We start from the raw sequence: 13099 nt of genomic DNA, 5'->3' as shown, positions 1-13099 counted from the left end.
GGCTCCCTAACGTCAACAACAACATCATCAACATCATCAACAACATCATCAACATCAACAACATCATCAACATCAACAACAAGATCATCAACATCAACAACATCATCAACATCAACAACAAGATCATCAACATCAACAACAACATCAACATCATCAACATCAACAACATCACTCACGTTGGCTCCCGAACGTCAACAACAACATCAACAACAACAACATCATCATCAACACCATCAACAACAACATCAACAACATCATCATCAACATCAACAACAACATCATCAACATCAACAACATCATCAACATCATCAACATCAACAACATCCACATCAACAACATCATCAACAACATCATCAACATCAACATCATCAACATCAACAACATCATCAACATCAACAACATCATCAACATCAACAACATCATCAACAACATCATCAACATCAACATCAACAACATCATCATCAACATCATCAACATCATCAACATCAACAACATCAACAACATCATCAACATCATCAACAACAACATCATCAACATCAACAACAACATCAACAACATCATCATCAACATCAACATCAACATCATCAACATCATCAACATCATCAACAACATCAACAACTCTAGATTTAAAGCTTTCGTGACTGCAAGTATCCATACTCTTAGGTTCTATTCGGTAAAGTCACGCAGGTAAATAATAAAACAACAATAATCACGACGTTTCGGCCACAACACAAGCGGCCTTCATCAGGTGAAGGGACGAGACTGTCTGGAGGACAGCGCTGGAGTGGAAGAAGCCACGCTTAGATCACGACATTTAAGCTGTGTGAGAAGAAGAAGACCACGGGCTTTGACAAAGGAATTAGCATATAAATTAGCATTGAAATGGCTCATTGGAATAGCTAAGTTAAAGTATACACATCCGCAGAGGTGCCCCTTGACAAAGGGAATTAGCATAGAAGTTAGCATTTAAATAGTTTAGTGATTAGCTAGTAACTGGTCACAGAAATAGCTGTGTTAAAGTCAGAGCATATACATTCACCGAGGCACCTAGTACTCATCAAACAGGAGAATTTAGCGAAACACAACCACGCTCAGACATCGGACCTGTGTGCGAGCAAAGAGGTGGTGTACATGCCGGTGGACTTGCAGTTTGGCGAGGGGGGGGGAAAGGGGGGAGGGGGATTTTACCCATTAGCTATTTCAATGAGCCATTTCAATGCTAATTTATATGCTAATTCCTTTGTCAAAGCCCGTGGTCTTCTTCTTCTTCTTCTCACACAGCTTAAATGTCGTGATCTAAGCGTGGCTTCTTCCACTCCAGCGCTGTCCTCCAGACAGTCTCGTCCCTTCACCTGATGAAGGCCGCTTGTGTTGTGGCCGAAACGTCGTGATTATTGTTGTTTTATTATTTACCTACGTGACTTTACCGAATAGAACATCAACAACATCAACAACATCAACATCATCAACATCAACAACATCATCAACAACATCATCACTCACATTGGCTCCCTAACGTCAACAACAACATCAACATCAACAACATCACTCACGTTCGCTCCCTAACATCAACAACATCATCAACAACAACATCAACAACATCATCAACAACAACATCATCATCAACATCATCAACATCATCAACATCATCAACATCATCATCAACATCATCATCAACATCATCATCATCAACATCATCAACAACATCAACAACATCATCATCATCATCAACAACAACATCATCATCATCAACATCATCTTCAACAACATCAACATCCTCTCCATGCATCTCTATGTATCTATCTGGTTCTCAATAAGTCTCTGTGTGTGTCTATGGGTCTCTGTGTATCTCTATGGGTCTCTATGTATCTCTATGGGTCTCTATGTATCTCTATGGGTCTCTGTGTGTGTCTATGGGTATCTGTGTGTGTCTATGGGTCTCTGTGCATCTCTATGGGTCTCTATGTATCTCTGTGTCCCTATATATGTCTATGGGTCTCTATGTATCTCTATGGGTCTCTATGTATCTCTATGGGTCTCTGTGTATCTCTATGTCTCTCTATGCATCTCTATGGGTCTCTATGTATCTCTGTGTCTCTCTATGTGTCTCTATGGATCTCTGTGTGTCTATGGGTCTCTCTGTATCTCTATGGGACTCTATGTATCTCTATGGGTCTCTATGTGTCTCTATGAGTCTCTATGTGTCTCTATGTATCTTTGTGTCTCTATGGGTCTCTATGTACAGCGAGGGAAAAAAGAATTTGATCCCCTGTTGATTTTGTACGTTTGCTCACTGACAAAGAAATTATCAGTCTATAATTTTAATTGAAGGTTTATTTGAACAGTGAGAGACAGAATAACAACAAAAAAATCCAGAAAAACGCATGTCAAAAATGTTATAAATGTATTTGCATTTTAATGAGGGAAATAGGTAATTGACCCCCTCTCAATCAGAAAGATTTCTGGCTCCCAGGTGTCTTGTATACAGGTAACGAGCTGAGATTAGGAGCACACTCTTAAAGGGAGTGCGCCTAATCTCAGCTTGTTACCTGAATAAAAGACACGTGTCCACAGAAGCAATCAATCAATCAGATTCCAAACTCTCCACCAAGGCCAAGACCAAAGAGCTCTCCAAGGATGTCAGGGACAAGATTGTAGACCTACACAAGGCTGGAATGGGCTACAAGACCATTGCCAAGCAACTTGGTGAGAAGGTGACAACAGTTAGTGCGATTATTCGCAAATGGAAGAAACACAAAAGAACTGTCAGTCTCCCTCGGCCTGGGGCTCCATGCAAGATCTCACCTCGTGGAGTTGCAATGATCATGAGAACGGTGAGGAATCAGCCCAGAACTACACGGGAGGATCTTGCCAATGATCTCAAGGCAGCTGGGACCATAGTCACCAAGAAAACAATTGGTAACACACTACGCCGTGAAGGACTGAAATCCTGCAGCGCCCGCAAGGTCCCCCTGCTCAAGAAAGAACATATTCATGCCCGTCTGAAGTTTGCCAATGAACATCTGAATGATTCAGAGGACAACTGGGTGAAAGTGTTGTGGTCAGATGAGACCAAAATGGAGCTCTTTGGCATCAACTCAACTCGCCGTGTTTGGAGGAGGAGGAATGCTGCCTATGACCCCAAGAACACCATCCCCACCGTCAAACACGGAGGTGGAAACATTATGCTTTGGGGGTGTTTTTCTGCTAAGAGGACAGGACAACTTCACCGCATCAAAGGGACGATGGACGGGGCCGTGTACCGTCAAATCTTGGGTGAGAACCTCCTTCCCCTCAGCCAGGGCATTGAAAATGGGTCGTGGATGGGTATTGACAATGACCCAAAACACACGGCCAAGGCAACAAAGGAGTGGCTCAAGAAGAAGCACATTAAGGTCCTGGAGTGGCCTAGCCAGTCTCCAGACCTTAATCCCATAGAAAATCTGTGGAGGGAGCTGAAGGTTCGAGTTGCCAAACGTCAGCCTCAAAACCTTAATGACTTGGAGAAGATCTGCAAAGAGGAGTGGGACAAAATCCCTCCTGAGATGTGTGCAAACCTGGTGGCCAACTACAAGAAACGTCTGACCTCTGTGATTGCCAACAAGGGTTTTGCCAACCAAGTACTAAGTCATGTTTTTGCAGAGGTGCTCAAAAACTTATTTCCCTCGTTAAAATGCAAATCAATTCATAACTTTTTTGAACATGCGTTTTTCTGGATTTTCTTGTTGTTGTTATTCTGTCTCTCACCGTTCAAACAAAACCTACAATTAAAATTACAGACTGATAATTTCTTCGTCAGTGGGCAAACGTACAGAATCAGCAGGGGATCAAATACTTGTTCCCATCGCTGTATAATGAATCTCTCACCACAAAGAGTTATCTCTCTCTCTCTGTACAGTAATGTCGCTGTGCTAGTTACACCTGATGTAGGTAGCTTGTGTTGTCTCCGAAACGTCGTGATTTAACTTAGTTCTTTTCATTGTTTTTTGTTGTTATTTTTGTCCAAGTTTTTTTTATTTATTTTCCCCGCCCACGTGGCTTTACAGAAAGGAGCGGACAGCGTGGCTCCTTGCAGTCACGGCAACTTCAAATCGAGAATTAACTCCGTGATCTGGTTCCGTCCGTAAAAAGATGTGATTCCGGACACACAGTACCCTGGGTGTCTACAAACTAAGTTGCCTCTGTGGTAGCAGCTACATTGGAGAAACCAAACGTCATGTCTCGGACCGCATCCGTGAACACAAAGCAGACCTGAAACACGGTAGGACCAACACCTCGGCCGTGGCAGATCACTGTTATATTTCAGTGGGCTCACATGACATTGACTTCTCCAAGACGGAGGTTCTTTGTAAGCCATCTGGCTACCATGAGAGATTCGTTCATGAGGCTATCCACGTATACAAACACAGAGACAATTTCAACCGAGAAGATGGATTCTGGGCTTAGCAATCATTGGAAGGATTTGATAAACCATGTCGGGTCTTAATTGATTGATCACGCTTACGGTTACCATGAGAGATTCGTTCACGAGGCTATCCAAGTATACAAGCACAGAGACAATTTCAACCGAGAAGATGGATTCTGGGCTTAGCAATCATTGGAAGGCTTTGATAAACCATGTCGGGTCTTAATTGATTGATCACGCTTACGGCTACCATGAGAGATTCGTTCATGAGGCTATCCACGTATACAAGCACAGAGACAATTTCAACTGAGAAGATGGATTCTGGGCTTAGCAATCATTGGAAGGCTTTGATAAACCATGTCGGGTCTTAATTGATTGATCACGCTTACGGCTACCATGAGAGATTCGTTCATGAAGCTATCCACGTATACAAGCACAGAGACAATTTCAACCGAGAAGATGGATTCTGGGCTTAGCAATCATTGGAAGGATTTGATAAACCATTTCGGGTCTTAATTGATTGTTCACGCTTACGGTGGCTTTCAGACAGCTAACATTAATTTTTCGTCTCCCCCCTCCTCTTTTCAGAACATAGATGGACTAGTCCTTCTAAATAAATTGTCAAATCGCTGCCCGTGTTGCTAACGTTTAAAAATAAATAAAAACACCGTTAATAAGTAAATAAATAAATACAAACCGCCACTTCTTTCAAATGTTTCTTGCCGTTGGTGTTCACACCTGATGGTGACCGTTTGTGTAGCGGTCGAAACGTCGTGAGAATTTTACTGTTGTATAATATATTTTTATTATTTTATTGTTTCCCTTCTACGTGGTGGTGACTTTACCGAAAGAACCAAGAATAATAATTTTATTGTTTTACAACAATTTTATTGTTTTATATTTTTATTATTTTATTGTTTCCCTTCTACGTGGTGGTGACTTTACCGAAAGAACCAAGAATAATAATTTTATTGTTTTACAAAAATTTTATTGTTTTATATTTTTATTATTTTATTGTTTCCATTCTACGTGGTGGTGACTTTACCGAAAGAACCAAGAATAATAATTTTATTGTTTTTCAATAATTGTATTGTTTTATATTTTTAATATTTTATTGTTTCCCTTCTACGTGGTGACTTTACCGAAAGAACCAAGAATAATAATTTTATTGTTTTACAAAAAATTTATTGTTTTATATTTTTATTATTTTATTGTTTCCCTTCTACGTGGTGACTTTACCGAAAGAACCAAGAATAATAATTTTTTTTACAATAATTTTATTATTATTATTCTTAGTTTTTCGGTAAAGTCACGTTGAAGAGAAACAACAAAATAACAAAATATATATAAAACAATAAAAAATTCTCACGACGTTTCGACCATAACTCAAACGGTCATCATCAGGTGTGTCGGTTTGCATAAATTTATTTTGAAAACGGCATATTTATTTATTTTAATATATATAAATAACGTTTGCGTCACGCGCAACGATTGGCTGTTTGCCAGGACTAGTCCATCTATTTTTTGAAAAGAGGAGGGGGGAGACGAAATTTGTTTTTATGTATGCTGTCTGAAAGCCACTGTAAGCGTGAACAATCAATCAAGAACTGAAATGATTTATCAAATCTTTCCAATGATTGCTAAGATAGAATCCATCTTCTCGGTTGAAATTGTCTCTGTGTTTGTATATGTGGATAGCCTCATGAACGAATCTCTCATGGAAGCCAGATGGCTTACAAAGAACCTCCGTCTTGGAAAAGTCAATGGCATGTGAGCCTACTGAATTAGAACAATGATCTGCTACGGCCGAGGTGTTGGTCCTACCGTGTTTAAGGTCTGCTTTATGTTCACGAATGCGGTCCGAGATATGGCGTTTGGTTTCTCCAATGTAACTACTACCACAGAGGCAACTTAGTTTGTAGACACCAGGGTATTGTATGTCCGGAATCACATCTTTTACAGACGGAACCAGATCACGGATTTTATGTAATGTGTTGAAACGGACCTGGATCTTGTGTTTATTCAAGATTTTGGAGATCTTTTTTGTGATCCCAGCAATGTAGGGTAAAGTGATGGTTTTGAAAGGCTCCTCAAGAGGGTTCTTCTTCATGGTTTGAGTGATAGCTTTGCGGATTGTATAGTCGGAGTAACCATTAGCCCTAAGAGCTTGGTGTACGTGCTTGAGTTCACTGCTTATGTGTTCCTGGCCGGATATGCATTGGGCTCTATGATACAGAGTCTTGATGAGAGAATTCTTCTGTGATGGATGGTGGTGGGAATCCGGTTTCAGATAAGCATCCGTATGGGTAGCTTTCCTGTAGACAGAGTGGCTCATTGAACCATCAGGTCTCTTTTTAATTAGGACATCCAAAAAAGGTATCTTGCCATCTATTTCGACTTCCATGGTAAATCTGATGGCTGGGTGTATGGAATTGATGTGGTCGAAGAATTGGTCTAGAGCAGGCCGGCCATGTGGCCAGATGACAAAAGTGTCATCCACGTACCTCTTCCATAAGGTTGGGCGCAGAGTGGCAGTCTGGATGGCGTCAGTCTCAAATTTCTCCATGAAAATGTTAGCTATAACTGGAGAAAGGGGGGAGCCCATTGGGGTGCCCTCAGTTTGTTTGTAGAAAGTTCCATTCCAAGTGAAGTATGTATTGGTTAAACAGTGTCTCACCAGGGGGGGTACCTCAGTGTTTAGTCCTTGATGAACCAAGTCTTCAATGATTGCAATGGTGTCAGGTACAGGAACCTTGGTGAATAAGGAAACTACATCAAAACTGACAAGCAGGTCGTCTGGGGACAGGGAAATACCCTTGATTGTTGATACCAGGTGAGTAGAATTATCACTCAAACCATGAAGAAGAACCCTCTTGAGGAGCCTTTCAAAACCATCACTTTACCCTACATTGCTGGGATCACAAAAAAGATCTCCAAAATCTTGAATAAACACAAGATCCAGGTCCGTTTCAACACATTACATAAAATCCGTGATCTGGTTCCGTCTGTAAAAGATGTGATTCCGGACATACAATACCCTGGTGTCTACAAACTAAGTTGCCTCTGTGGTAGTAGTTACATTGGAGAAACCAAACGCCATATCTCGGACCGCATTCGTGAACATAAAGCAGACCTTAAACACGGTAGGACCAACACCTCGGCCGTAGCAGATCATTGTTCTAATTCAGTAGGCTCACATGCCATTGACTTTTCCAAGACGGAGGTTCTTTGTAAGCCATCTGGCTATCCACATATACAAACACAGAGACAATTTCAACCGAGAAGATGGATTCTATCTTAGCAATCATTGGAAAGATTTGATAAATCATTTCAGTTCTTGATTGATTGTTCACGCTTACAGTGGCTTTCAGACAGCATACATAAAAACAAATTTCGTCTCCCCCCTCCTCTTTTCAAAAAATAGATGGACTAGTCCTGGCAAACAGCCAATCGTTGCGCGTGACGCAAACGTTATTTATATATATTAAAATAAATAAATATGCCGTTTTCAAAATAAATTTATGCAAACCGACACACCTGATGATGACCGTTTGAGTTATGGTCGAAACGTCGTGAGAATTTTTTATTGTTTTATATATATTTTGTTATTTTGTTGTTTCTCTTCAACGTGACTTTACCGAAAAAACTAAGAATATGAATTACTGCAGTCACGAAAGCTTTAAATCAAAATAATTTTATTGTTTTATATTTTTATTATTTTATTGTTTCCCTTCTACGTGGTGACTTTCCCAAAAGAACCAAGAATAATAATTTAATTGTTTTTCAACAATTTTATTGTTTTATATTTTTATTATTTTATTGTTTCCCTTCTACGTGGTGGTGACTTTACCGAAAGAACCAAGAATAATAATTTTATTGTTTTACAACAATTGTATTGTTTTATATTTTTATTATTTTATTGTTTCCCTTCTACGTGGTGACTTTACCGAAAGAACCAAGAATAATAATTTAATTGTTTTACAATAATTTTATTGTTTTATATTTTTATTATTTTATTGTTTCCCTTCTACGTGGTGACTTTACCGAAAGAACCAAGAATATTAATTGTATTGTTTTTCAACAATTGTATTGTTTTATATTTTTACTATTTTATTGTTTCCCTTCTACGTGGTGACTTTACCGAAAGAACCAAGAATAATAATTTTATTGTTTTTCAATAATTTTATTGTTTTATATTTTTATTATTTCATTGTTTCCCTTCTACGTGGTGACTTTACCGAAAGAACCAAGAATAATAATTTTATTGTTTTATATTTTTATTATTTTATTGTTTCCCTTCTACGTGGTGGTGACTTTACCGAAAGAACCAAGAATAATAACTTTATTGTTTTACAATAATTTTATTGTTTTATATTGTTATTATTTCATTGTTTCCCTTCTACGTGGTGGTGACTTTACCGAAAGAACCAAGAATAATAATTTTATTGTTTTACAATAATTTTATTGTTTTATATTTTTACTATTTTATTGTTTCCCTTCTACGTGGTGGTGACTTTACCGAAAGAACCAAGAATAATTTTATTGTTTTATATTTTTATTATTTTATTGTTTCCCTTCTACGTGGTGGTGACTTTACCGAAAGAACCAAGAATAATAATTTTATTGTTTTACAATAATTGTATTGTTTTATATTTTTATTATTTTATTGTTTCCCTTCTACGTGGTGACTTTACCGAAAGAACCAAGAATAATAATAACCTTCTGCTTGGTTCTTTCGGTAAAGTCACCGCCACGCAGAACGGAAACCAAGTGATGAGAACAAAACCGTACTAAAATAAAAATTTAATTTCTCTAAAATAAAACAAAATAAAACTTGTGAGAATTTAATTTTACTCCATTGTGTTTTATATTTTTATCACTTCATTGTTTCCCATCCTAACGTGGCGGTGACTTTACCGAAAGGACCAAAGCAGATGAATCCCTTACAGTGATGGAAAGCTTTCGATCGAAAGACGATAACCCCGGAAAAATAAAATAACAACAACGTTAAACAAACAAAAAAATATTCAACAAAAAAAAATGAAATCGACCGAAAATAACGAATGACACATTCCTCTAGAAAACCCCAAACGACAGGAAAAAAAACTGGGACGCGCTTAATCGGTCGTCGCCAAGGGCGGAGGGGAGAGAATCAAAAGTTTTCAAAAAGTCCGAATGAAAGTTGGACAACTTTCCCAGGCCACGGGAAGCAGGTGCAGGTAGGGGCGGTGGCTGTGTGCGAGCGGCACCTGCTCCAGACCCAGGACATCGTAGGGGTTGTACTCCTTGTAGTCGCGGTCGAGGGAAAAGACTTTGACCACCAGCGAGATGAGGACCACCCAGCCCAGCAGCAAGCACAGCTTCCTGAGACGCGCGGGGGGTGGTGTTAGTGGGTGAGTGGGTGGGTGGGTGTGTGGGTGAGTGGGTGGGTGAGTGGGTGAGTGAGTGAGTGGGTGGGTGGGTGGGTGAGTGGGTGAGTGGGTGGGTGGGTGAGTGAGTGGGTGGGTGGGTGGGTGAGTGAGTGGGTGAGTGGGTGGGTGTGTGGGTGAGTGGGTGGGTGAGTGGGTGGGTGAGTGGGTGAGTGGGTGGGTGGGTGAGTGGGTGGGTGAGTGGGTGAGTGGGTGGGTGGGTGAGTGAGTGGGTGAGTGGGTGAGTGAGTGAGTGTGTGAGTGTGTGAGTGTATGAGTGAGTGGGTGAGTGAGTGAGTGAGTGGGTGGGTGAGTGGGTGGGTGAGTGGGTGAGTGGGTGGGTGAGTGGGTGGGTGAGCGAGTGGGTGGGTGGGTGAGCGAGTGGGTGGGTGAGTGGGTGGGTGAGCGGGTGGGTGGGTGAGTGGGTGTGTGAGTGGGTGAGTGGGTGGGTGAGTGGGTGAGTGGGTGGGTGAGCGAGTGGGTGGGTGGGTGAGTGGGGGAGTGGGTGGGTGAGCGAGTGGGTGGGTGGGTGGGTGAGTGAGTGGGTGAGTGAGTGGGTGAGTGAGTGGGTGGGTGAATGAGTGGGTGAGTGAGTGAGTGTGTGAGTGTGTGAGTGTATGAGTGAGTGGGTGAGTGAGTGGGTGAGTGAGTGGGTGAGTGAGTGAGTGTGTGAGCGAGTGGGTGAGTGTGTGAGTGAGTGTGTGAGTGAATGAGTGAGTGGGTGAGTGAGTGGTTGAGTGGATAATTGAGTGAGTAAGTGAGTGAGTGAGTAGGTGAGTGAGTAGGTGAGTGGGTGGGTGGGTGGGTGAGTGGGTGGGTGAGCGGGTGAGTGGGTGGGTGAGCGAGTGGGTGGGTGGGTGGGTGGGTGAGTGGGTGAGTGGGTGGGTGAGCGAGTGGGTGGGTGGGTGAGTGGGTGGGTGGGTGGGTGAGTGGGTGGGTGAGTGTGTGTGAGTGGGTGAGTGTGTGTGTGAGTGAGTGAGTGTGTGAGTGAGTGAGTGTGTGAGTGAGTGTGTGAGTGGGTGGGTGGGTGAGCGAGTGGGTGGGTGAGTGTGTGTGTGAGTGAGTGAGTGTGCGAGTGAGTGAGTGAGTGTGTGAGTGAGTGTGTGAGTGAGTGTGTGAGTGAGTGAGTGTGTGAGTGAGTGTGTGAGTGAGTGTGTGAGTGAGTGAGTGTGTGAATGAGTGTGTGAGTGAGTGAGTGTGTGAGTGAGTGTGTGAGTGAGTGTGTGAGTGAGTGAGTGTGTGTGTGAGTGAGTGAGTGAGTGGGTGAGTGAGTGAGTGTGTGTGTGAGTGAGTGAGTGTGTGAGTGTGTGAGTGAGTGAGTGAGTGTGTGAGTGAGTAGGTGAGTGTGTGAGTGAGTGAGTGAGTGTGTGAGTGAGTGTGTAAGTGAGTGTGTGAGTGTGTGTGTGTGAGTGGGTGAGTGTGTGTGTGTGAGTGTGTGTGTGAGTGAGTGTGTGTGTGAGTGAGTGTGTGTGTGTGTGAGTGAGTGAGTGTGTGAGTGTGTGTGTGTGAGTGGGTGAGTGTGTGTGTGTGTGAGTGTGTGTGTGAGTGAGTGTGTGTGTGAGTGAGTGAGTGTGTGAGTGAGTGTGTGTGTGTGTGAGTGAGTGAGTGTGTGAGTGTGTGTGTGTGAGTGGGTGAGTGTGTGTGTGTGTGTGAGTGAGTGTGTGTGTGAGTGAGTGAGTGTGTGAGTGAGTGTGTGTGTGAGTGAGTGAGTGTGTGAGTGAGTGTGTGAGTGAGTGAGTGAGTGGGTGTGTGAGTGTGTGTGTGAGTGGGTGAGTGTGTGAGTGAGTGAGTGTGTGAGCGAGTGGGTGAGTGTGTGAGTGAGTGTGTGAGAGAATGAGTGAGTGGGTGAGTGAGTGGTTGAGTGGATAATTGAGTGAGTAGGTGAGTGAGTGAGTAGGTGAGTGAGTAGGTGAGTGGGTGGGTGGGTGGGTGAGTGGGTGGGTGAGCGGGTGAGTGGGTGGGTAAGCGAGTGGGTGGGTGGGTGGGTGAGTGGGTGAGTGGGTGGGTGAGCGAGTGGGTGGGTGGGTGAGTGGGTGGGTGGGTGAGTGGGTGGGTGAGTGTGTGTGAGTGGGTGAGTGTGTGTGTGAGTGAGTGAGTGTGTGAGTGAGTGAGTGTGTGAGTGAGTGTGTGAGTGGGTGGGTGGGTGAGCGAGTGGGTGGGTGAGTGTGTGTGTGAGTGAGTGAGTGTGCGAGTGAGTGAGTGAGTGTGTGAGTGAGTGTGTGAGTGAGTGTGTGAGTGAGTGAGTGTGTGAGTGAGTGTGTGAGTGAGTGTGTGAGTGAGTGAGTGTGTGAATGAGTATGTGAGTGAGTGAGTGTGTGAGTGAGTGTGTGAGTGAGTGTGTGAGTGAGTGAGTGAGTGTGTGTGTGAGTGAGTGAGTGGGTGAGTGAGTGAGTGTGTGTGTGAGTGAGTGAGTGTGTGAGTGTGTGAGTGAGTGAATGTGTGAGTGAGTGGGTGAGTGTGTGTGTGAGTGAGTGAGTGTGTGAGTGAGTGTGTAAGTGAGTGTGTGAGTGTGTGTGTGTGAGTGGGTGAGTGTGTGTGTGTGTGAGTGTGTGTGTGAGTGAGTGTGTGTGTGAGTGAGTGAGTGAGTGTGTGAGTGAGTGTGTGTGTGTGTGAGTGAGTGAGTGTGTGAGTGTGTGTGTGTGAGTGGGTGAGTGTGTGTGTGTGTGTGAGTGTGTGTGTGAGTGAGTGTGTGTGTGAGTGAGTGAGTGAGTGTGTGAGTGAGTGTGTGTGTGTGTGAGTGAGTGAGTGTGTGAGTGTGTGTGTGTGAGTGGGTGAGTGTGTGTGAGTGTGTGTGTGAGTGAGTGTGTGTGTGAGTGAGTGAGTGTGTGAGTGAGTGTGTGTGTGAGTGAGTGAGTGGGTGTGTGAGTGGGTGAGTGGGTGGGTGAGTGGGTGAGTGGGTGGGTGAGCGAGTGGGTGGGTGGGTGAGTGGGGGAGTGGGTGGGTGAGCGAGTGGGTGGGTGGGTGGGTGAGTGAGTGGGTGAGTGAGTGGGTGAGTGAGTGGGTGGGTGAATGAGTGGGTGAGTGAGTGAGTGTGTGAGTGTGTGAGTGTATGAGTGAGTGGGTGAGTGAGTGGGTGAGTGAGTGGGTGAGTGAGTGAGTGTGTGAGCGAGTGGGTGAGTGTGTGAGTGAGTGTGTGAGTGAATGAGTGAGTGGGTGAGTGAGTGGTTGAGTGGATAATTGAGTGAGTAAGTGAGTGAGTGAGTAGGTGAGTGAGTAGGTGAGTGGGTGGGTGGGTGGGTGAGTGGGTGGGTGAGCGGGTGAGTGGGTGGGTGAGCGAGTGGGTGGG

General features: G+C 43.4%; 1 protein-coding gene across 1 annotated transcript in view; it reads right to left on the bottom strand.

Annotated features, from left to right (window-relative positions):
• The window catches only part of SEC63 (SEC63 protein translocation regulator), a 100536-nt gene that overhangs the window by 66236 nt on the left and 21201 nt on the right, over positions 1-13099 (bottom strand). Inside the window, exon 3 of the mRNA XM_076054426.1 lies at positions 9655-9769. Coding sequence (XP_075910541.1) covers positions 9655-9769 — 115 coding nt within the window. The remainder of the gene's footprint in view (positions 1-9654; positions 9770-13099) is intronic.

Source organism: Petromyzon marinus, chromosome 66, assembly GCF_048934315.1.
Source record: "Petromyzon marinus isolate PM22_M1 ecotype Great Lakes invasive population chromosome 66, UKy_Petmar_22M1.pri1.0, whole genome shotgun sequence".
Lineage (NCBI taxonomy): Eukaryota > Metazoa > Chordata > Hyperoartia > Petromyzontiformes > Petromyzontidae > Petromyzon > Petromyzon marinus.
This window is presented reverse-complemented; position numbering and strand designations above follow the sequence as displayed.